Below are 25,641 nucleotides of genomic sequence, written 5' to 3'. Positions count from 1 at the left end.
ATAAACTTGTGAAAATAACATACAAAAATGCATGAAATTAGTACAAATTGCTTGTAAAAATGTGTGCAGTAATCAAAACTGCACACAAAAAGGTGTTTATCAGGAGAAATTTGCACTAAAAAGCTGAAGAATGAGGATTTTTTTAAAAAAAAAACGCAAATTGTGGAGATCTGAATTTCAGATTGGAAAGATGAGAAACTGAGAGAATGGAAAGTGGCAGATCCTTCCATCCCTACCACACACAGTGAGAGTTCACCACCACCATCCCAATTTCATTCCTGCCACCAAACTCAAGATAAGAGGAAAGGATTGGTATCCAACTGACCTGTCTCATCAGCACAAGGTTTTCTGGTAGAGCAAATGGACTTTCCCTCTCCTCCCGCCCCCCCATGGGCATCCCACACCCTCCCAAAACATGCTCTGGAGGGTTGGATGAACCCCTAGATCAGTTTCAGGGGGTGCACAGGGGGAAGGGGAGGGGAGAAAGTTCTGTTGCACAAGCTGAAATCCGTGCACCAACAGGATGTGTTCCTTAGTGCTGCTTTAGATGCCACCCAAGGCTTCAAGCACTTTCATGGAGACGGTCAAGCTCAAAGTTTTGCCCAGTCTCTGGTCATTGTGAGCCAGCAAGTGAAATTATTATCTGTCTCACCGGGGGACACTTTGGACCCAAGAGAACCCGCTCGGTCGAGGACGGACAGCCTTTGGCCCTCCAGATGCCAATGAAGTCCAGCACCAGCCAGCATGCTCTGTGCCCTTCACGCTCAAGAATGCCACCCCACCCTTTCCCACAGCTAGTCCTGTAAGGGTTTCCCATTCAGCGGAAGGACAAGCCATCAGGACGCCAACTTTGTTTCCATCCTAGTACGGTCCCTGTGCCTCTCGCAGTTGTCTCACGGGCAGACATTCTGTGCATAGGAACATAGGAAGCGACAGGGGCTTTTTATTTCCCCCCAAGTCAGACCAGTGGCCCATCAAGATCACCGCTGTCTATGCTGGCTGGAAACAGCTCTCTTGGGCTTCAGAGAGGGGTCTTTCCCAGACCTACCTAGAAATGTTAGGGATAGAACCTGGGGCTTCTTTCATACAATGCAGGTGCTCTGCCACTCAGCTCCAGCCCTTCCCTGCAAAGGTCTTCCCACCTTGGAGATGCGTTGATGAAGAAACTTCACCTGTTCTATTCCTGCCTGCCTTACAGCTGTGGTCTTCTAGGCGTGCTGCTTCTGTAGGCACAGCCTTGCTTCTCTGTAGGTAAAAGGCACAGGGAGGGTTTCAACCAAGCCACATCCCTTTTCTTTGAGGGGGGAAACTATGATACGAATAAAAGGACGGGTCATTTGGAATGTTTCAGTTCACGTTGCCTGAAGCATTTAATTCCAACATAAATATAAAGCATGAGCATGCAGGGTGGTAAATATCAGCCCTGCTGCTCTCTTCTGCTGAAACAAAGAGATTGGCTGGAAGGCACCATTAGCTGATTTCATTTGTCAATACATCTCCAACCTCTGCCTCCCAAGCTATCTTGCTTTTTTATATACTGTATATGCTCCCCGATTCCTACAAACATATCCACTGAGCTCTCTTTTCAAAGATCAGAGGCAGCCTCTCAGTTAAGTCTGATTCCTGGCATGCACATGAATCTAGGGAAGTCTTTAGTCCTCAGCCCACCTGCACAACTGGCAGAGACCCCAGCAGACATCTAAGATGTTCTGCAGCAGTTTCCAAACATGCTTCCTCCAGGCAACACCCTTTGGATGTGGACTGACCTGCTGAAAAACCCTTATGGACTGTGGAGGGCTTTTGGGTATGCTTTGGGGTGGAATACTGGTTTGCGAGACTTTGGGGACTCACAGTCCTTGCTTCATGCTGTCTCAGAGCAAGTGCGAGACCACTGTGGTCTTCAGCCTTTTCGGAATCTATGGGCCATAGGGATGGACAACCCATTTTGGCCTGGTTCTCCCCGGATCTACATGGGAACAGGACTAGGTTTGCATTGTTCCATTCCCATGCAGATTGTAAAGGGAAAATACTTTCAAATCTGCACAGATATACATAGAGGTACATGGGGGTTTCGTTGTTGTTGTTATGTGCCTTCAAGTCGATTACAACTTATGGTGACCCTATGAATCAGCGACCTCCAAGAGCATCTGTCATGAACCACCCTGTTCAGACCTTGTAAGTTCAGGTCTGTGGCTTCCTTTATGGAATCAGTCCATCTCTTGTTTGGCCTTCCTCTTTTTCTACTCCCTTCTGTTTTTCCCAGCATTATTGTATTTTCTAGTAAATCATGTCTTCTCATGATGTGTCCAAAGTATGATAATCTCAGTTTCATCATTTTGGCTTCTAGTGACAGTTCTGGTTTAATTTGTTCTAACACCCAATTATTGGTCTTTTTCGCAATCCATGGTATACACAAAGCTCTCCTCCAACACCACATTTCAAATGAGTCGATTTTTCTCTTATCCGCTTTTTTCACTGTCCAACTTTCACACCCATACATAGAGATCGGGAATACCATGGTCTGAATGATCCTGACTTTAGTGTTCAGTGATACATCTTTGCATTTGAGGACCTTTTCTAGTTCTCTCATTGCTTCCCTCCCCAGTCCTAGCCTTCTTCTGATTTCTTGACTATTGTCTCCATTTTGGTTAATGACTCTGCCGAGGTATTGATAATCCTTGACAAGTTCAATGTCCTCATTGTCAACTTTAAAGTTACATAAATCTTCTGTTGTCATTACTTTAGTCTTTTTGATGTTCAGCTGTAGGAGCAGTGTTTTTCTCCCATACAATTTCCTCTGAGAGCAACATAATATCATCAAGTCTCATCACTCCATGGGGGAACTTGCTCTATTCTGTTCCACAGGCACAGTGGCAAGAAGACCCACACACTAGCCACTCCTGGCTATGAGCGGCAGGATGCCTTCTGCTTAGGGATGGGGGGAAAGTTTAATTCAGTTCACATTTAAACCCAAATTTATCAAATGTGTACTTTCCAAAACATATAAGAAGCAAAACACAGCCATCCTTTGAAATTCGCACTTATCCGAATTTTGCGATGCAGTTTGCCAACCAAGCAGTGTTTATAAAAAATGCATATATTAGGGGAAAGTGTGCATAAATATGAATACATTTGTGAAGATAGCATACAAAAATGCATTCCGTTTGAATAAACTGCATGCAAAATTGAGTACATTAGTCAAAACTGCATATAAACATTTACTGGGAGACATTTGCACTCAAATGCTGAAGAATTCTCACGAGGTTTTAAAACAAATCACAAATTGCTGCGGAAGTGTGAACTGAATTAAGACTAAAAAAATTAGGAACGGAGAGAATCAGATTAGCAGATCCTTCCATCCCTACTCCTGAAGCTTTGTAAAGGGCGTAGAAGGAACTGACAGAGGGATTACCTCATAGAGGGATCTATAGGGCTGTGGATTCTAAAGCAGACCAAATTGGACTCCTGATCCACTCTGGGCCATGATCCACCCAGACTGAATCAGGTGAGTCTGCTTTGGAATCCAAGCTGTGTGTCCTCCATCCCTAACCATGTATGGTGGTGGCCATGCTGAGGCAACCCAAGTTAGATCAGCCTGTGAACAAGCAGAGCAAGAGTGGAGAGCCTCTAGACGCATCCAGTGTTAGCCACACTTGGAAGAGACCCATTGAAATCAATGAGCTAATTCAGCAGACCAATCTTTCAGTGCACGATTATTGATTAGTTGAATGTTTGAGTGTGAGAAATGAGTGGCTGGAGCAATGTGATATTTATAAGGAGAGTATTAATGTTGAGTGATTGTGCATGTGGGGGTTGCTTGGTTAGATTAGGTTTGTGTCGCGTAAATGTGTGTGTCAGGGGTGGGGAAAGCTTTTTCAGACAAAGGCCTGCATTCCTTTCTGGGCAGGCCCAGTGCCAGCAGGCAGCCAGATCGGGCACTGGGCAAGGGCCCTGTGGCTGGGCGAGAGCCTCTGGGGCTGGGGCTGGGAGGGTGGACTTCTCATTCCACATCCCTGCCAGCATAGGGTTGCAGGCTGAGACTGGACAGTGGCATGAATCATGGAGCAGAAGCTGTACTCTCCCAGGGGACATCACCCCTGAACACTCTTAAATACACCCGGTCACAACATCTCTTGCATTGCTGTATCAGCAAGTTGCACATACATGCCTACCATCAACCAAGATGGTGTCAATACCTACTATCTTGGGTGATGGCAGACGTGCACGCTGACGTGGCAACACAGGAGGTGGTGTGACTGGATGTATTTAAATGTGTGCACACAAGCACGTGCGTGGGGAGGCAGGGACTCTCAGCAGTCTGCAGTGGGCTGGTGCCGGCCCTGCTTCTGGGCAAACTTTCGGCAGCCCCATGCCGATGGTGGGTGGGTTCAGAGGCAAACATGGGTGGAGCAATGAATGTAAAATGTACCTTTCTCCAGTAAGCTGCTTTACAGACATGCACACACCCCTCTTGTTCCTCCATTCAGACAAAGAGGCATCATCAGAGTTCAAAGGCACATTCCAACCAGGCAAAAACACTCAAGGGGCATGTGAAGGAAGGCCAGTGAGGGTTGTGGTCTGGGGAGAGTTCCAAGGGCCAGGTAGAGAGGCCGGGATGGCTGCATTTGGCCCCCAGGCCTGAGGTTCCCCACCCCAGTGCATTTGAATGACAAACCTGGTTGGCCACTGTGAGAACAGGATGCTGGACTAGATGGGCCACTGGCCTGATCCAGCAGGCTCTTCTTATGTTCTTATGTTCTTAAACATATTATGACTGCTGTGTGTGAAGTGCACATCCGTGTGTGTGCTTGTAATATTTATGAATTTTTTCTAGATTATATATACTGTAATGATGTTGCATTTCAATTTTGTTATCTTGATGTCATTTCCTTGTTGTTCTTCTTATTTGTTTTACTGATGAATATTGTTTGAGATATTTATGGTTGCTTAATCATTATGTTACTTAAAATGTGGAGTCATCATTTGTGGTAGTAGTGTCTAATTTTGACTGTGGAATATCTATCTATCTATCTGTGTGGTGTAGTGATTAAGGTGTTGGACTACGACCTGGGAGACCAGGGTTCGAATCCCCACACAGCCATGAAGCTCCCTGGGTGACCTTGGGCCAGTCACTGCCTCTCAGCCTCAGAGGGAGGCAATAGGAAACCCCTTCTGAATACTGCTTACCATGAAAACCATATTCATTGGGTCGCCATAAGTCGGGGTCAACTTGAAGGCAGTCCATTTTCATTTTTGTCTGTCTTCTTTTTAGTTGGGATGCATAAACCACTTAGAGCATGGATGGGGAATGTGTGTGTCCCTCTAGAATCAATGATGCTGAACTGCACTCCCACCATCCCTGACCATTGGCCGTGCTGACTGAGGCTGATGGGAGTTGCAGTCTGGCAACATCTGGAGGGCCACAGCAGAGCCCCCACCCCTGGCTTAGAGATTTTCTATGGAAATATGAAGTATATAAAGTACATAAATAAAGCCAGTATGTAAATGAGCAGCTGTCCCACATGAAGCTGACTTACACTCTGCTAGACCCCTTTGGCCTAGTGTGGCCAGCTTTGGCTGGCAGTGTCTCTAGGCAGTCTCCGGAGGGGGTTGCAGTGGCGGGCCATCTTTCTCCAGCCCTGATACCCAAAATCTTTTTGACTTGGATGCCAGGGATGGAACCTGGGACCTTTTGCTGCTCAAGGCATGTGCCCTTCCCCCTGTGTGGTGCCCTCCCAATCCCAGGGTGAACCATTGCAGGGACAGACAGGTAGCTGAAAGCAAGCCATTGTTCAGGGAGGTTTTCTTGCAACCGCTGATCACAAAAGAGCCCCCTCAAGTCTCCATGGCCACCATTTGAAAGCCACCGCTCTGCTGCATTGCAAACAAATAGATGCCACTCGATTTAATTTAAAATCAGTTGTTCATTACATATGAAATAGAAACATGCGCTGGGAGACCTTAGGATATATGTTAACTTAAGGGTCACCTCCTTTCCCTCTGGACACAGCTGGAACTAGTGGAGGAGCTCAGTACAAAGTGAGTGCATGGCACAGCATAAACAAAAGGTACAATTAATTTCATTTTTTTCCACTTGTCTGTTTCCCCTCCCTGCCAAGATGCTATGTTTATCCCAGAAGGGGAACAATAACATTCCTTTGCATTTATGTGGTACATCCCAAGCATGCACAGTACTTCGTTTATATTAGCTCCTCACAAAACAATCCGATGAGGTAGGCTGGAGCTGTCCACATATCACAGGGGAAGGAGGCTGAAAGCAGCAGCTTGCTTAAGGCCACCCAATGAGTTCAAAGCTGATATGAGCTTTGAACTGGGGGCTTCCCTGACATTACAGTACCTCTAAAAAAGCAGGAACTTTGCAGCATGCAACACACTCTCCTGTAGAGCAAGGTTCTATTTAGGTCTCCCAGTTTCCAGCTGCTGTGAAAGAGTAAAGCAACTGCAAGCTTCCTTCCTCGGGTAACCCCCTCCATCACCACCCCACACACACGCATGCTGAACTTATGCTGCAATTTGTGGAGATTTGCTACAATAAGCTGGCCCAGAACCCTGTAGCCCAGGGCAGAGAATCCAATACCTAAAGCATGCAACACACACACAGTCCTACTGCATCTCTCCTATACAGTCTCCATTGATGAAGGCATCATCATTACTTCCTTGGGGCAATCTGGAGAAGATTTACCATCCCGCTGTCCCAATATTTCAGTGAATATATTTTCCTAATCTTCATACCCGGGGTGGGTGGGTAAAGAGAGAGACAGACAGTTGCCTTGTAGTGCCTCCTTGAAAACCTTTCAGAGATGTTGAAGTCTCTGAAAGTCTCCGATGGGGAAGAGTAGTTGCTCAGTGGCAGAGCACCTGCTTTGCATGTAGAAGGTTCTTTCCCCAGCATCTCCAGCTGGGGCTGGGAATGGGAAGGTCCACACCATATATTTAAAGCACATCCAACGTGTTGGGCTCAAATGAGATAGAAACAGTTTAGGAGTTCTATCTCTTAGCAGAGTGTACTTAGCAGAGCAGAATGAGAATTAACCAGCCCACCTTCCCCTCATACAGACTAGCTGGATAAAAGCAACAGAGACAGTCTTCTTTAGTGAAAGTATTAAATGTTTATTCATGACCTTTCATGTGTTCAGGAAACATAGGCTTTAGCTTGGAGAGAAAAAGATAGCAGTAAGTACTAGATTTTAATCCATGATTGGGATGTTCTGGCAGAGAAGTATCTGGAGGTTTCTCCCTTATGGAGAGTATGCATAAAAGAGAACAACAACTCTTAACAAAGAGGAGGAAGAGAAGGGGGAAATAACACCTGGTCAACAGGAAATTACATCAGAGTGAACAAGCAGAGAGGTGTCCCCAAATCTGGCTAGAAGGGACATCTCCCTATTAAAGCAAGCAAGCTTGCTTATCCCAACATAACGTGCATTTAAAGCACAATACTTCCCCCCAAGAATCACAGGGTGTGAGGGTAAATCCACTGTTCCCAGGATTCTTTATGCTTTAAATGTGCATTGGGTAGCCTCTATATTTTTGAAGTGGATCTGTCCAAATACCCGCTGTCTGAAAGCACTGACAGCTGCTGCCAGTTTGGGTCCCCAGATGTTGTCGGACTACAACTCCCATCAATCCCAGCCAGTTTAGCCAATGGCCAAGGAGGATGGGAGTTGTAGTCCAACAACATCTGGGAACCCAACGTTGAAGAAAAGTGCTGTGGACAACATTGAGCTGGATGGATCAATGGTCTGACTCTCCATAAGACAGCCTCCTGTGGTCTTGGAGAATACTGGCTTAATCTAACCTCTGCAACCCTACCAAGCTTGCTTAATCTAACCTCTGTTGTTGTTGTTGTTATGTGCCTTCAAGTCAATTACGACTTATGGCGACCCTACGAATCAGCAACCTCCAACAGCATCTGTTATGAACCACCCTGTTCAGATCTTGTAAGTTCAGGTCAGTGGCTTCCTTTATGGAATCAATCCATCTCTTGTTTGGCCTTCCTCTTTTTCTACTCCCTTCTGTTTTCCCCAGCATTATTGTCTTTTCTAGTGCAGACAATACTGAACTACATGGACCAATGGTCTGACTCAGTAGAAGGCCATTGCCTCTGTCCTTGTGGTTTGTCATGGCCTATGGCTACAAACAATAAATATTTATTGGATGTTCCTAGGAAGACCAAACAAGAGATGGATGGATTCCATAAAGGAAGCCACAGACCTGACCTTACAAGATCTGAACAGGGTGGTTCACAACAGATGCTCTTGGAGGTCGCTGATTCATAGGGTTGCCATAAGTCGTAATTGACATGAAGGCACATAACACACACACATACTGACTGGCAGTGGTTTTTCCAGGGTTTCAGGCAGGATTATCTCCCAGCCCTACATGGAGATGCCAGAGATTGAAACTTGGTCCTTCTGCATTCAAGGTAGATGTTCTACCATGGAGCCACAGTGGCCCTTGTCACTGGTTCAGCTTTTACCCACTGAGGTGCAATTTCGAAGCCAGATTAACAAAAGGTACAAAGGTAACAAAGGTACCATATGTGTACTAATAAAGGAAGCCACAGACCTGACCTTACAAGATCTGAACAGGGTGGTTTATAACAGATGCTATTGGAGGTTGCTGATTCATAGGGTAATCGACTTGAAGGCACATAACAACAACAATGAAGTCTATTGCCTCTTGAAACAAGTTGGTTCACACAAGCGTGAGCAATATCACTTGATTTCCAAACACTTGATGAACTGCAGCTGAATGTATGAATCGTTTAAAAGCTTTGGAAGGCCACCAAGGAAGAGAAAATTGTACTCTTAATAGGGAAGGGGGTTGTCTAAGGCAGGGACAGCCAATGCAGTGCCCTCTCAAGGTTGTTGAACTACAACTCGCATCATCCCTGACCACTGGCCATGCTGGCTGGGGCTGATGGGAGTTGTAGTCCAACAACATCTGGAGGACACCACATTGACTATTCCTCGCCTAGTGTGATCTCTTTTTATTCTGGAATCAACATGATCCACTAGTATGTTCCCAATTTACAACGCAGGAACATATGTTTGGGATCCCTTAGCAATTAAGGTATAACTAGTCCGGTTTCAGTGACTCTATCGTAAGAATATCAGAAGTGCCTTGGGGAAGGACTGTAACTCTGTAGTCAAATTTAGTGATCCTTTACACACAGGAGATGCCTGATTCAATCCCCATCACCTCCCAGCAGGACTGGGACAGACTTCCTGTCTGAAACCCTGGAGAGCCTATGCCGGTCAGTGCAGACAATCCTGAGATAAATGGACGGATGGTCTGACCTGGTGATCAGGATAGGGCCCAGTGTTCTATGCAAGAACCCCAGCAATCAGAAGGTGCTGGTGAACCCCAGAAACTGGCCAGTGGTCAGTAAGGATAGACGAATCTGTCCATTTCCATTAATTTCAGTTTCTCATTTTGCCAAACTCAAGTAAAGTTTGTCCCATTTCCCCATCAGTTTCTGAAGTTTTTGTTTTTAATGGCCTCATGGAATTCATACACATTTTTCTGCTAATATATGAATTTTTGCAAGCAATTTTTGCCAATATAATGCCTTTTTGCACATTATTTTCACTGATCTACACATATTTGTGCATACTTTTTGAACACTTCTTTTGGCCTGAGAAGGGCGTCACAAAATAATTGTGCAGGATAGCTGTGTTTTGGTGTGCATCTTGTTTCGGCAAGTGCGAACTAGGTGGGTTCGCATTGAAATGTGAATGGAACAGATTTCTCCCTCTCCCTTGGTGGTCATCCAGTAGATTCTACTGTGCAGAAGGCAATTCATATTCTACTCAGCGCTGCAAGATGGTTTGACAAGTGTACATACCATGATAATTGCCTTGCTGGATCAGATCAAGGTCCATCTAGGTCAGCATTCTGTATTCAGCTTTAAAATATTTCCCAAATACATCGTTGCTCATTCCTAGCTACTAAACGCTTGTCAGTCATAGGAAAATCTTCTGCATTCTCTGGCTTGTTAGTCTCATCTGTACGGTAGAGTTGGCTGGGAGATAACAGCTTGCCTGAAGCCATCCAAAGAGTTCCCCAGGATCGAAACCTGGAACGTCCACATCCAAACCATCTCACCCTTTTAAATTAATTTGTGATGCTTGCACTTGAAGACCCCCTGCTTATAGCTCAAGGTTATTGGGCAGTTATCTGAATATCTCACTAGAGGGGGCCCAGTTTGGGGATGTCATCATTCTGTTCCCTTGCTCTTCTGCAGAAGGCATGACAGACGGGGTCAGCTCAGCCCGGGACTGCCTGCAGGCCGGTGAATCCTGCACCAACGACCCCAACTGCAGCTCCAAATTCCGGACCCTCCGGCAGTGCATCGCGGGCAATGGTGCCAACAAGCTAGGGCCAGATGCCAAGAGCCAGTGTCAGAATACGGTGACCGCCCTCCTTTCCAGCCAGCTGTACGGTTGCAAGTGCAAGCGGGGGATGAAGAAGGAGAAGCACTGTCTCAGCATCTACTGGAGCATCCACCATACCTTGATGGAAGGTCAGTCAACGGGGCTCTGCAGCGTGAGGGAAGATTTGGAAGAAGAGGGGCGGTTTGGGGCCAAAAAAGGATGGGGAGGACCCAGCACAGAACTGCTATTGGGAGGGAAGGGTAGGCATTCTACCGGGTTTCATCAGAGGGACAGACCTCAGCAAGGACCCCTTAGCTGACATTGTTTATTTATTTGTTTATGTGATATCCCACCTTCCTCCCAGAAGGAGCCCAGGGTTGCAAACAAAAACACTAAAAGCCCTTTAAAACTTCTCAAAAACATATTAAAACAAAACATCTTTAAAAACTTATTACAAAAAACAACTTGAAAAAAACAGCTTAAAAGGCAATTCCAGCACAGATGCAGACTGGGATAAGGAGCATTAGAGGAGGTAAGACAGCCAAGACCCCTCCACTGCCTTGCTGGAGACCAGGTGCCATCTTTTTATTTACTAGCTTTTTATCCCACTCTTCAGACAGTTATTGTCTCCCAAAGTAATTCACATCAATAAGAGACAGACAGAAAGCAACAGTCCCTGACATCAGGCTTACAAAGGAGAGTGGAGGGAGAAAGGAAATGTAGGAGGCCAGTTTTTCAAGGCTCAGACCTCACCTGGTGATCGGCAAGTGAGCAGTTTTACCCAGCTGGGGCCAGCATGATCCAGTGGCTCCAGGGTGGCTCCCTGTCAGTGGGCCAGTGGAATCTGCTCTGGGTTTTAGTTGGAACTTTCAAGGAGGTGTCCAGGCTAAAACCTAGAGTGGATTCCACTGCCCCACTGACATGGAGCCGCCAGCTGCCTTGGACAGCTCCTTGAAAGTTCAGACTAAACCTGGAGCAGATTCCACTGCCCCACTGACATGGACCAACAGCTCCACTGGGCTGATCTTCCCTTGCTGACTTTTGGCTGAGGGATGGAGCCAAACTAGTGTCCTTTTCCCCATTTGCTTCTGCATTCCCAGAACCACTGGCAGCTGCAGGTGAGCGTTCTCGATCTCCTTCCCCTATAGCAGAGTCCAGGGTTCATTCCTCTCCTGCTCTGCAGACCCAGGTCAAATGGCAGTTGGTGCCCAGGGTCCCTTCTAGCATGGAGGAGAGAACTCCCTGCAGGTGCACCTTCTCTAGCCGATGGATGGGGCCAGGCTGGTCTTCCCCTCACCATGATGTCACTCTTGGGAAGCAGGAAGGGGAGGAGCTGATTTGGTTCCTCCCTTCTCCTTGTCAGTAGTAGAAGGAAGCAGCGCAGATCCAACCTCAATGTGCTTTTGCTTTCGTAAGTTGCCTTTAAGTCACAGTCCATTGATTTCTAATAGCATTTTTTCCACAAATATATTTACAGGAACAATGTTCCGCTCACAAAAACGAAGCAGTCTACAATCATAGTACATAGTCATGATATATAGCAGAGGTTATAATAGTGCCCAGGTATTGATAATCCTTGACAAGTTCAATATCCTCGTTGTCAACTTTAAAGTTACATAAATTTTCTGTTGTCATTACTTTAGTCTTCTTGACATTCAGCTGCAGTCCTGCTTTTGTGCTTTCCTCTTTAACTTCATCTTGGTCCAATTTCGCTTTCCGTATGATATGTTTGCATATAGATTAAACAAATAGGGTGATAAAATACACCCCTGTCTCACACCCTTTCCGATGGGGAACCAATCGGTTTCTCCATATTCTGTCCTTACAGTAGCCTCTTGTCCAGAGTACAGGTTGCACATCAGGACAATCAGATGCTGTGGCACCCCAATTTCTTTTAAAGCATTCCATAGTTTTTCATGATCTACACAGTCAAAGGCTTTGCTGTAAGCTATAAAGCACAGGGTGATTTTCTTCTGAAATTCCTTGGTCCCTTCCATTATAAAAGTATGTTTGCAACATGATCTCTGGTGTCTCTTCCCTTTCTGAATCCAGCTTGGACGTCTGGCACTTCCCGCTTCATATGCACAGTCCTTAACCAAAATGGAGACCATAGTCAAGAAATCAGAAGAAGGCTAGGACTGGGGAGGGCCGCTATAAGACAACTAGAAAAGGTCCTCAAATGCAGAGATGTATCACTGAACACTAAAGTCAGGATCATTAAAACCATGGTATTCCCAATCTCTGTGTATGGATGTGAAAGTTGGACAGTGAAAAAAGTGGATAAGAGAAAAATCAACTCATTTGAAATGTGGTGTTGGAGGAGCGCTTTGCGCATACCATGGACTGTGAAAAAGACAAATAATTGGGTGTTAAAACAAATTAAACCAGAACTATCACTAGATGCTAAAATGTTGAAACTGAGGTTATCATACTTTGGACACATCATGAGAAGACATGATTCACTAGCAAAGACAATAATGCTGGGAAAAACAGAAGGGAGTAGAAAAAGAGGAAAACCAAATAAGAGAAGGATTGATTCCGTAAAGGAAGCCACGGACCTGAACTTACAAGATCTGAACAGGGTGGTTCATGACAGGTGCTCTTGGAGATCGCTGATTCATAGGGTCGCCATGAGTCGATATCGACTTGAAGGCACATAACAACAACATTTAACAATTCATTTAAAACACATAAAAATCAATCATAAAACAGGGTTTGGGAACCTCAGGCCCAGAGGCCAAATGTAGCCTTTCAGGCCCCTCTGGCCCTTGGGACTCTCCCTGACCACACCCCCTCTCCCCAGGCCATATTGCTCACTGGCCCTGCTTTGTACCACCTTGAGCCTGGCTGGAATGTGCCCTTGAACTCTTGCTTGCCTGGATGGAGGATAGAGAGAGGGGTGTGTAGAATCAAGCCTGCAGTACAAAGGCAAAATCTGCATCCTTTGCTCAGCCCACTTTTGCCTTTGGTCCCACCTGTCACTGGCATGTGGCCCCTGGAAAGTTAGCAAGAAAGACCGTCTTACCCCTTATATGCCCAGTCGATCACTGCACTCTGCAGGGGAGGGCCTCCTGCAGATACCATCTTAACAGGAGATCCATTCTGCACAACATAGGAAACAGACCTTTAGTGTGGCGGCCTGGGCTCCTGCTGGGAGGAAGGGCGGGATATAAATTCAAATAATAAATAAATAATAAATGAGAACGTAATGCGGCCCTCGGACTGAAAAAGGCTTCCCCCGGGCATAAACCTTACCAATTGCTGAATTAACAGCATTCCATCAGTGCCTTTACATTCCATAGGTATTTAAAATTTCTCTAGCTTTATGTCTTAAGGCTGTCTAGATGTCGCTCCTGCTGAAATCTCTGTCCTTATGGTTAGCTTCCTTTTGCCTTGGCAACCCGAAAAAGCACCCATCACAGCGCCCACATTGTGTGGCTATATTCCATCAGCAGACCCAGCAGAAGTCCTGCTTTGGTGTGAGAGGCAACTCCACACGCAACCTGGGCGGGCTGCACGGTTGACTCTTTGTACATTATTGAGCCACTTTGGATCCTGGCCACAGGAAGCCATTTTTCCCGGATTGGCCCCCTCACATCAGTTCCCTGCAAAGCAGTCCTAACTCTGGTGCCCTTAACAGAGAGTTTGTCACCATTGATCTGCTCTGTGTTTGAAGTGTCAAATAACAAATTAAACAAGTGCACACTCTAATTAAGCGCACGCTATTAAACGAGAGGCTGCTCTCGACAGTTCAGATATTTATTTCCCCCTCGGCTCTCTCCCACCCTTCTGTGATCTCTCCCTTCCATGTCACATTCTAACTGAGCAACAGAGCCTGCATGGATGTTCTTCTCTATGCGTGGAGGGCTGGGGAGGGGATCATGATCAGGACACCAGGGCTCTTCTGCCTCCACACTTCTGGAAGCCCAGAGAAGGAGGTCTGTACAGGGATTGGGAACAACAGATGTAAATTCTGGGGATGGACGGATCTCTCAGGCTCAGTTTCTCACAGTTTCTGATTTTTCAGTTTGCAAATACATCTATGTATCCAATTTTGTCTCATGTACATATTTTTGGAAGCAAATATTATGCATTTTTGGCAGGTTATTTTTCACTAAAACAAGTGCGCCTATGAACCCTTTCCCTACGTATATGCATTTATTTGGCTGGAGAATTGTACTGCAAGATTTGGAGAAGGGGGCTTTTCAAAAGACATCTGCATTTGAGTTCATACGTGGTTTCGAGGAGTGCAAGTGAAGTCGGTTCTCATTAAAATGCAAACAGAACCGAATTTCTTCCCCATCTCTAGTAACCTCCCCATGGTGAGATTTGCAGTGTCAAGATTGTTTGATTCATGCCTCTATGCATGGGATCCTGTGCAGGCATTGTGTCCAATGCATAGGGATATCCAGTGTATAGATGTGTCCAACGCATAGGGATATCCAGTGTATAGATATGTCCAATAAATAGACATGTGTCTATGCCTATGTCCAGTGCATAGTCATTGGGCATGCAAAGAGAGGTTTCAATGAGTTTCAAAAGGGGTTCAGTGGCCTACCATTCCATTGTGTTGCGATCACCCATACCTTGTAGAAAGCATCTGCCTAGGATTCTTGAGACCGTATCTTAGCTCTTTCCAAGGGCAGAGGTACTCAGAAATTAAATCCCCCCTTTCACAGAATCATTGAATTTTAAGAGTTGGAAGGGATATTTGAGGTCATCTTGTCCAGCCCCCTACTAAATGAAGGTTTTACAATGGAGGATCCAGATGAGTTAAGATCCTTTTTAAGATCCTTCAGATGGATCCAAATGGGTTAGAGCATCCCTGACAGCTGATTGACCAGCCTCTGCTAAAATGCTTCCAGTGACGGAAACCTCAGCCCAGCCCAGCCCCAAGGTAGTCTGTTTGACTGTTGAACATTAGGAAGTCACCATTCAGAAGTTACTTTGGGATTGTCTGTGGAGCATCCAAACTGTAGATGTGTGTAATGTCAAGCTAGCAATGCACAATACCAACTGATACTCTTGGCCCAGTCGGGGGGATTTATGGTGGCCCGTTCATTCCTGTTCTTTTAAAAAATAGCAAATGAGTGGCAAAGCTGATTCTGGGCTGCACTGCTAGCCCTCCAGCTGTTGCTGAATAACAACTCCCATCATCCCTGGCCATTGGCCATGCTTGTTAGGGTTGAAGGGAGTTGTAGTTCAGCACCATCTGGAGGGCAAAAGGTTCCCTGCACCTGTTGTAGGTGGTGGCTTGCATGATTGAATACTCCTTTAAATGTAGAAAGCTAGCATGTCAGGGTTAGCCTCCTGACATGCTGGTTTTCTATACACAATAGTTATTTATTCATTATGGTCTAAATCAGGGCCAGATCAATCAGCGATCCTCCCTTAACCCAAAGATGCATGGACTAAGGAAACACAGGAGGCTGCTTTATACTGGGCCAGACCATGGCTCTATCTAGTTCAGTGTTGTCTACACTGACTGGCAGTGGCTCTCCAGGTTTTCAGGCAGGGGACATTCCCAGCCCTACCTGGAGATGCCGGGGACTGAACCTGTGACCTTCTTCATACAAAACTGAGGCTCTACCACTGAGCTACAGCCCTTCCCCAAAACATTTTTTATTCACGGCTGCAGGCACCTACCTGGTCCTTTTCACACCTGAAACATTACTGTGGATCTTAAGATGGTGATCTGAGGATTTTCCAGGCAGGGGTTCAGCCTATGTGCTACTGCCCCACTCTGGCCAAAAGGGGAACTACAGTGAGACCTGCCAAGGAAGCCTACTTCTTAATAATAAAATCATAGAATATTAGTTGGAAGGGGCCTGTAAGGTCATCAAGTCCAACCCCCAGCTCAATGCAGGAATCCAAATCAAAGCATTCTATAATACTATAGGATGGTGGTTCTTAACCTTTTTGGGGTCACAAACCCCTTTGAGAGTGTGATAAAAACTATGGACCCCCATAAATAAATAAATAAATAAATAAATACAATTAATTTTATTGCACTGGAAACTGATTTTTGCGTCCAGGTCACGGATTCCCTAAAGCCCATCCGTCTGCTATTGGCTGTGTATAAACACTCCCAGGACAAGCATGCTTGCTGCAGTTAGGAGCAACTAGGAGAACTGCTCTTGCTAAGGTGGCCATGGGTACTACTTTACAGAGGACAGTCCTCTATTTGAGGGATTGTCGGCGGACCGACCTTCATTTAAAGAATTGTCTGGTCCAAACCTAGTTTAAAGGTAAAGAGCCCTAAGAAGGAAGAGCGGGTGAGCCTTGAACTTTCCCTTGAGCAGTTAGCACCTGGACAGGTTGCCTGATCACAATCTTCCCCACTACTCTGAGATGTATTGCATTTCTAGTTAAATTAACAACATGACTTCTACATTTGCATCTATGCATATAAATTAGCATATGCTATCAGGGTTTCAGACAGGTGTCTTTCCCAGACGTTTCTGCAGATGCTGGGGGTTGAACCTGTGACTTTTTTGCAGGCTAAGCTGTGGCCCTTCCCAGCCTTGGTCATCCACGTCCATCGCCCATCCAGAAAACCCTCCTCTGAACTGTGCTGCCGCCTCCTGTGTTGCGTGATGAAAGGGTTCCTGCATCCACAAGCCCTTCCTGGCTTTCACAACAGAATGTCTAAGCACATATTTACAAAAGTGTGCGGGGGGGTGCACCTGCCTCAAGCAGCCTTTTCCATAATGCAAAATAACATTTCTCCGGGATGCACAAAATAAGTCTGTTGAACCCACTTGTTGTGTGTATAGCCCTCTGCCATCTTTGCTTTTATACTGTAGATTGTTGGGGGTGCTGGGAATAGGGGGGATGGTTAGTGAAACCACAGATCTGAAATAAATTAACACATCTGTAATGTGGTGTTATCTGTCATAACTGTGACTCTGATGAAGACAAAAGTATATGTTGAAATAATCAGTGTTTTATTCCAATATCACTATGCCTTCTCCTCCCCAACTTTGGGGCAAAAGGAAAACTTCAGCAGAGCACCCCCACAACCCAAAGAATTCCACATAGGGAAGGATTCATCAATCCGACACACTGGCCCTATAGACCAGAGCGGAGTTTTTATCTTCACGGGGGAGGGAGGAGGAAGCCATTGTTGCATGTCTAGAAATAAAGAGCGTCCCTCTTGATTTTCCGATGTTGTCTGATGTTGTTTTCCGTGACCTTCATCACTAGTTCTGGGCTGTACATCTTCTGGCAGCTGGTTGGCATGACAACACCTCAAAGCCCTTTTTGAGCTCAGTGTGGGCCTTTCAAAATCGTAGGCAGCGGCATAAAACGGGGATGGGGGAGAAGGAGGCAGATGAGAAGGTGAAGCCTCCTGCAGCTTCTAACAGGGCAATCCAGAGGCCACACAGGGTGCCGAGGGGCCGCTAGATGAACACAGAGGGTCAGAGTCACCCCCTCCCTCATGCAGGAACAGAGGAATCTGCCTTCTGCTGAGCAAGACCATTGGCTCATCCAGCTCAGTATGGCCCTCACTGACTGGCAGCAGCTCCCCAGGGATTCAGGCAGGTATCTTATCCAGTCCTACCTGGAGATGGGGATGGACAATTTCAGTTCTCTGCCTTTCTCATTTTTCCAGTCCAGTTCCCTGCATTTCTGCATCGATCCGCAGAAAAAAAATCCTCAGGAAAATTTCTCATCATTTCAATGTGAATTTCTCCTCATATGCACATGTTTTCTATGCAGTTTTGCAAACATACACATTTTTGTATGTTATTTTCAGTAACATAAGCATTTGTACGCATGCTTTACCTGAATATATGCATTCTTGTACACATTACTTTGCTAGAGAGCTGCCCTGCAAAATTAAGAGGAATGCGAATTTCAAAGGATAACTGTGTTTCACCTCATGAATTGTTTCAGAAAGTGCAAATTAGGACAGTTTGCCTTCAAATGCAAACTGAATCGAGATTGACCCTGGGACTTCCTGCATGCACGGCAGGTGCTCAACCTATGACCTACAGCCCTTCCCAGGCAGTGTTGACCTGCAATGTTTATAGGGTATTCCAAAGCTTGGGGGCCACAGCTGAAAAGGCTCTCTCCTGCATGCCTGTCTGTCTCTTTCACTCCAGAGGAGACCAGAGGCAGATGATCTTAAATCCCAGGCAGGTACATATGGGTGCAAGCAGTCCCTCAGGTACATTGGTCCAAGGCCGTTTAGGGCTTTAAAGGTCAGAACCAGCACTTTGAATTGGGCCCGGAAACAAATTGGGAGCCAGTGGATTCAGTAAAGCCCAGGGGTGATATGCTCCTTGCGCCGTGCTCCAGTTAACATTCTGGCTGCTGCATTTTGAACCAACTGCAATTTCCAATCCGAACTGTATCAAGATGCAGGGGTATGTCCGTGGCTCAGGGGGTGGTTAAGCGAGCCAGGATAGCCCCCTCCTTTGAAGAGATCCTAGATACCCTCCCTCCTCTTACCATTCCTCTTTGAAGTTCTCCATGTGTACACGGTTCATTGTGTTGTGGCTACTGCAATAAATGAAGATTTCCACAGGTGTTTCTTTCCACTGAAACAAAAAGGAGGCATGCTCTAGCCCAGCCTTTCCCAACCAGTGTGCCTCCAGATGTTGTTGGACCACAACTCTCATCTTCCTGACCATTGGCAATGCTGGCTGAGGCTGATGGGAGTTGTGGTCTAACAACATCTGGAGTTACACTGGTTGGGAAAGGCTGCTCTAGCCTCTTTCCACGGCTGTCTTCATTTCTTGGCAGTTTGGCTAGCTCTTGGGTGCTAAGCATGCCACCGGGAATGGCAGGTACATAGCAAGCAAACCGCTACACCAGAGGTTGTCAACATGATGCCCTCTAAATGTTGTCAGAGCACAACTCCCATCATCTCTGGCCATTGGCCACGCTGGCTGAGGCTGATGGGAGTTGTAGTCCAAAATATCTGGAGGGCACCAGGTTGCCGAAGGCTGCTGCAGAGTATCTCGCAATTGTAACTGTTGCAGAAGGCTCTGTGCTGGTGCCTGGCACCCTGAGGCAACCGGCAGAGCCCCTTCAGACTGGCAGGACCCACTGGTACTAAATGCCTGCGCTCCTTCTGCATCTGATAGTGGCAGGAGGAAGCAGCCATTTTGATTTCCTACCATGTTGCCTTTGAAGCATCGCTTTGGGGCATCTGTGGAAATTAAAATGGTCGCTGCCCCTAAGGATGGGTGGATCTCCCTATTTTGGTTTCTCTCAGAATTTCTCTTATTCCCAGTCTTAAATTCAGTTCTCCACTTTTCTACATCCGTATGCAATCTTTCTTTTAAAAGGGCCTCATGAAAATTCAGCATTTTAGTATGAATTTATTTTTGCCTAGTGTCCATATTTTCAAAGCAAATTTCCCTAACATAATGCATTTTGTATGTTATGTTGGTTCCAGGCTATGGTCTGAAGGCACATGCGGGAAGCACCCAGATCTGGTCAGTGCCTGGATGGGAGACTGCCTGGGAACCATATGTTAGCCGCCTTGAGTTTCTATCATGAAAAGAAAGGCGGGATATAAATGTAATAAATTAATAAATAATTTTTCACCAATATATGAATTTTTGTGCACACTTGACCGTAGTATATGCATGTTTGTATACATTACTTGTCTGGAGCATTGTGTTGCAAAATTCAGAGAAGTGCAAATTCCAAAAGATTGTAGGGTTTCAGCTCTCATTCTGTTTCAGTAAGTGCAAATTAGGTAGATTTGCCTTTAAATGCAAACCGAACCAAATTCCTCCCCCATCTGCCACTGCTAGATAAGTATGCCGGGGGGGGGGATGTAGAAGATGAATAAGGCCATTGAGTCCAACTCCCTGCTCATTCCTGCATTGGACTTGATGGACTTATAGGCCCCTTCCAACTCTACTATTCTGTGATTCTATGATTCTAAGGTGCCAGGGATGCAATGTTATGCTCACCATAAAGCACTTCACTAAGGGCCTCTTCAAACCTGGAACTGGTCTTGTTGCTATGAAGAGTAGTTATATATTACAACTAGTACTACCACCCAAAGAAAGCCCTGAGCAGTCTTTTGGACAGGGGTGAGGAACCTGAGGCCTAGAGGCCAAACCCAGCCCTCCTGTCCTGGCCCCTGCCCAAGAACAACCAGAGCTTGGAAAAGTTACTTTTTTGAACTACAACTCCCATCAGCCCCAGCCAGTATGGCCACTGGATTGGGCTGATGAGAGTTGTAGTTCAAAAAAGTAACTTTTCCAAGCGCTGAGAACAACAACAGGTGTACTTTCTTGAAAATAAAAAAGGCAAGCTTTATTCCAGCAGACTGCAGTAAATTAGTCCAGATTCCCTTAGGCGCCAGCAATGAGGAAAGGATCAAACCAGCTCAGGACAGGAGCTTCAGGGTTCCCTCAATGCAGTTCAAGGATAAGGCCAGGGGTCAGGGTGCCAGGATCAGGTGCTGCAATCTAAGACTGCACAGGAGCATGAAGTTGTTCCAGCAATCGGTCCTGCCTACCCACCTCTAGGAATGGGGTTCGGTAGCTGGTTCTTATCCATTTGAATTCCGACACTCCGGCTTTGAGTACCAAGCCGCCATTTTTTTGTTCCTGATTGTTTGCGCAATTGCCGATTTGCGGTTTTTTTCCCCAGCAAAAGAAAATGCCATAATTGCTGACAAAGATGCTAATGAAAATGTTTGTGCTGTAGGCGCTTGTTCCACCGAGTTAAGTTAAGAATGCATCAGCTTAGAGGAAAGCTGATTACAAAGACAATAACATAAACTCTGGAGCGGGTTTTAAACCGTGCCGATGACAGCTGCGACCCACCGCAAGAAATCAATGCCGGTCTGATAACAATGTGGATTGTCGGATTATGTCAAAATCCAATTAATAAATCCAATTTAGCGAATATTCTCCCCATCCCTACCCTACGCTTGTAAACAAAGGTGGGGAGAGTCCTGCTACTCGCAAGAATGCCTGCCCCACTGAGAGCTCCTGGCCTGCAGCCAGGCACTCCTTCTTGAGGGTTGCCTCGAGGCATCGTCGTGGCCTGGCTTCCCTCCTCCCCTGGCAGAGCAGGGGCCTCCCTGCCACTGGATGGTCCTCTCTCCTCCCCTGAGCCAAGGAAGAGGGGATGTGTAAGCAGGGCCAGTTTACTCCCCTGCCGCCGCCTGGGTGTGCAGCGTGCACGGCATTCACATGAAGTGATGGGAGAGGTACGTCGGGCGGGCAGGCAGGCTGGTGCCCAAGGGCCCAGTCATGCCTGGCGTCAGCCCTGTGTGTGACACTTCCAGAGAGGGAGTCTCAATGGGAGGGCCCATCTCCAAGTCAAGGGACTTGAGAGGGAAGGCTGTGATCTGTGGCCTCTTCCTCCGATTTGTCATCCTCATCGGAGTTCTTGGGGAGGGCCATGACACCTCCACCCTCTCTGTTTGGCCCTTGGAACTCCCCTCAGGCCTCCCCCTTCCCCCAAGGCCACATCCCTCGCTGACCCTGCTTTATACCCCAAATGTGTTTCGCCCGGCTAGAATGTGTCCTTGAATTCTGATAATGCCTCTTGTAATGTAGGGCGTGTGAGTGCACATAGAAACTAGCCTACTGTATAAAATTTACGTTCATTGCTTCACCCACTTTTGCCTCTGCCTCAGCTAGGGATAGGTGAGAATTTCAATTCAGTTTGCATTTCCAGCAAAATTCATCAAATTCATACGTTCCGAAACAATAGGAGAACCGAAAAACGGGCATCCTTCAAGATTTGCATTTCTTAGAATTTTGGGATGCAGTTTGCCAGCTGAATAACATTTACAAAAATGCATATATTACAGGAAAGGGTGCATACAAATGAATACATGAGTGGCAATAACATGCAAAAAGGCATGATATGGTAAGAAATGGCTTGTAAAACTGTGGACCTTTGTCAAAACTGCCTACAAAACTGTGTTTATTTGGAGAAATTCGCACTAATGCGGTGGAGAATTTTCATGAGTTGTTTTTCTTTAAAAAATTGCAGATTGCTGCAGGACTGAATTTAACATTAGAAAAGTGAGAAATGGAGAGAACCTAAATTGACAGATCTTTCCATCACCTCCGCCATCCTTGGCATGTGGCCCCCGGACGTTTGCCCAGATGGTCATATGGCCCTCAGCAGAGCTTGGAAAAGTTACTTTTTTGAACTACAACTCCCATCAGCCCAATCCAGTGGCCATGCTGGCTGGGGCTGATGGGAGTGGTAGTTCAAAAAAGTAACTTTTCCAAGCTCTGGCCCTCAGACTGAAAAGGTCTCCCACACCACCTGCCTTAGAAAGCGCCATGAAGCCTGGGGCTGACTTGTGTTGGCTGGCACACAGCTGGTGCAGGAAGAAGGAATGAGGGATGTCACCAGCTTTGGTGAGCTGGTGCTGGGGAAGTTGCCTCCAGGTGGGATAAAGATGAAATGGAATAGAAAATTGTGTTAGCGCCCTGCTCTGTTGCTCTACGAGATGTTCCCCCTGTCCTGACTTGGATAGGACTGGCTAAGTATTCTTTTTTTTCCCCTGTAACCCAGCACTTACGACGCCATTACTCAACACAGCCTGGTCGTAGAGCGCCTGCTGTATGTACAAAAAGTCCCAAGTTCAACCACCCAGCCTGTCCAAGTAGGGCTGGGAAGGATTCCTCTCTGAAACCCTGAAGCGTATCTCCCCTGCCAGGTAAAGACTGAGAGCCAGTGTGGTGTAGTGGTTAGGGTGCTGGACTAGGACCTGGGAGACCAGGGTTTAAATCCCTACTTAGTCATGAAGCTCACTGGGTGGCCTTGGGCCAGTCACTGCCTCTCAGCCTAACCTACCTCACAGGGTTGTTGTGAGGATGGAATGCAGAGGGGGAGACCCTTGAGCTCTTTGGAGGACAGGTGGGAGATAAATGCAAATAACAACAATTTGTTGTTAGATGCCTTAAAGTCGATTATGACTTATGGCGACCCTATGAATCTTTTTGAATGGTAAGAGGTATTCAGAGGTGGTTCACCATTGCCTGCCTCTAAGCCTACGGCACCCAGTATTCCCAGGCGGTCTCCCATCCAAGTACTAACCAGGCCTGACCCTGCTTAGCTTCCGAGATCAGACGAAATCAGGCATGGTCAGGGTAGTATGGCCGTATGACAATAATTGTAGATAATACTGACATATAGCTTGTAGCTCAGTGGAAGAGCACTTGCTTTGCATGTAAAGGGCCCCAGGTTAAATCCCTGGGCGGGGAAAGTCTCCTTGCCAGAAATGCTTGAGAGCTGCAACCCATCATGAGAACATAAGAAGAGCCTGCTGGATCAGGCCAGCAGCCCATCTAGTCCAGCATCCTGTTCTCACAGTGGCCAACCAGGTGCCCATTATGAGAAGCCCCCAAGCAGGACCTGAGTGCAGAGCACTCTCCCCTCCTGCAGTTTCCAGCAACTGGTATTCAGAAGCAGACTGCCTCTAAGGCAGAGCACAGCCATCATGGCTAGTAGCCACTGAGAGCCTTCTCCTCCATGAACTTGTCTAATCCTCTTTTAAAGCCATCCAAGTTGGTGTCCATCCGTGCCTTCTGGGGAAGCAAATTCCACAGCTTCAATATGCGCTGCGTGAATTCATACTCTCTTTTGTCTGTCCCGCATCTTCTAACATTCAGCTTCATTGGATGTCCCCGAGTTCTAGCGCTATAACAGAGGGAGACAATACAGGTCAGCTTCCTACCACTAGGGGCAGGATAGCGTTCTCTGTTACGTAAATTTGTAAAAATGAGCAGAGATCATCAGGGGTCGGAGCTGCATGTGTGCCAGTGTGTGTATTTATCTTAGGAGCAGTTTTTACCCTGCATTTAGATCACTGAGACTTAAAGACTTAGGAAAATAAGAAAAAGCCACTTTATTTATAGAAATACATAGCAGATAGGAAAGGCATACCTAGTTCTAACTAACTAAGTTGGAGGCGCAATGCCCAGGTTTGGGAGTTGCCCTCATGGCTCAGGAGGGAGAGAGCAGAGACAAAGGTGTCTCCTCTCTCTCGGACAGTTGAAGAAGAGAGGAAGGGAAGGGCGGAAGGAGGAGGGGCAGATAAGCTTCCCTAAGCATATCAGTCTAGCAACGGAAGGAAGTCAGTCAGAGCATCACAGGTAAAGGTAGTCAAGTCTAGCCATCTGGAAGACCCTAACTCTATCTCCCTTCTGGAACATAAAGAAAAGAACACAACAGGAGTTGCTCTTGCCCCGCTTCCAACATTCTCCACCACACCTGAGGCAGCAGGCCAGATTAGAGGCCCCAGGCAAGAGAGGGAAATGCCTTGGGACTCAGAAGGAACAGCTAAGGGTTATTGCCCCTGAGCATTTGCCACCTGAGGTGGTTGTCTCACTCAGAGCTTGGAAAAGTTACTTTTTTGAACTACAACTCCCATCAGCCCAATCCACTGGCCATGCTGGCTGGGGCTGATGGGAGTTGTAGTTCAAAAAAGTAACTTTTCCAAGCTCTGGCCACTCCGCCCAATAGCAGGGCTGCCCCTGAGGCCAGCCAGGTTCCTATACAGGGACAGTCTTCTACTCCAGGAGACAAAGGTCACATCCACGCCATACATTTAAAGCACATCTTCAAGGGAAGACAACATCTCTTTACAGGCCTGGTTCCTCAACCAGCTAGTGCGACTTGTGCAAGACAGGAAGTGTCCTTCCAGTGTTATGCTTTCCGTCACGCCTGTGACCAGCGAAGGCTAGCCCATGTCCGAAAAGTGTAATAATAGCCTCTTAAGTGCGATAATTAGAGTATTACGGCCTTAGACTGTTTTTTATTCCTTCAAGCCACTACTTTTTTTGGCAAGTACTGAGTTTTTAAAGGGAACCTCATAAAAGTGTTAACTCTGGGAGTCATAACTCTTGCCTTGTCAGAGCCATGAGTGTTTTATGCGCCGTGGAAATTAAACCTGGAGTAAAACAAGAGCAGCCATGCGTAGGCTGGAAAATAGATGGATTAATAAAACACCACTGGGGGGCTGAAAGCAAAGGTAGGGAAGCTGGAAAGAAAAAAAAGTGGGAATGAATTAGGAGAGAGAGAGAGATTGCTTAGGTGGTAGAAATACCCATCTTTGACACCCAAGCATTGTCCGTGAGAGACAACCCAGAGGAGACTCTGAGTTAGTGGTGTATCAAAAATTTATTCTGTAGTTGTTCCCCTCCCCCCCCAACCATTCTCCATCAATTAATGAGAAAAAATGCATTCAAAAATAGTCAAAGAGGAGATAAAATTTGGGTGGAAATCTTATGGGTGG

At 46.4% G+C, this 25,641-nt stretch overlaps 1 protein-coding gene and 1 pseudogene across 3 annotated transcripts in view; one reads left to right on the top strand and one right to left on the bottom strand.

Moving 5' to 3' along the window:
• The window catches only part of GFRA4 (GDNF family receptor alpha 4), a 201,928-nt gene that overhangs the window by 123,990 nt on the left and 52,297 nt on the right, over positions 1-25,641 (top strand). For all 3 annotated transcript variants that reach the window (XM_061583560.1, XM_061583559.1, XM_061583561.1), the window contains exon 2: positions 10,271-10,549. In XM_061583560.1, coding sequence (XP_061439544.1) covers positions 10,276-10,549 — 274 coding nt within the window. In that variant the 5' untranslated portion in view covers positions 10,271-10,275. The remainder of the gene's footprint in view (positions 1-10,270; positions 10,550-25,641) is intronic.
• On the bottom strand, positions 23,393-23,511 carry LOC133364720 (5S ribosomal RNA; annotated as a pseudogene).

This window comes from Rhineura floridana, chromosome 9 (assembly GCF_030035675.1).
Source record: "Rhineura floridana isolate rRhiFlo1 chromosome 9, rRhiFlo1.hap2, whole genome shotgun sequence".
NCBI lineage: Eukaryota > Metazoa > Chordata > Lepidosauria > Squamata > Rhineuridae > Rhineura > Rhineura floridana.
The sequence above is the reverse complement of the archived record's forward strand: the minus strand, read 5'-3'. Positions and strand labels throughout refer to the sequence as shown.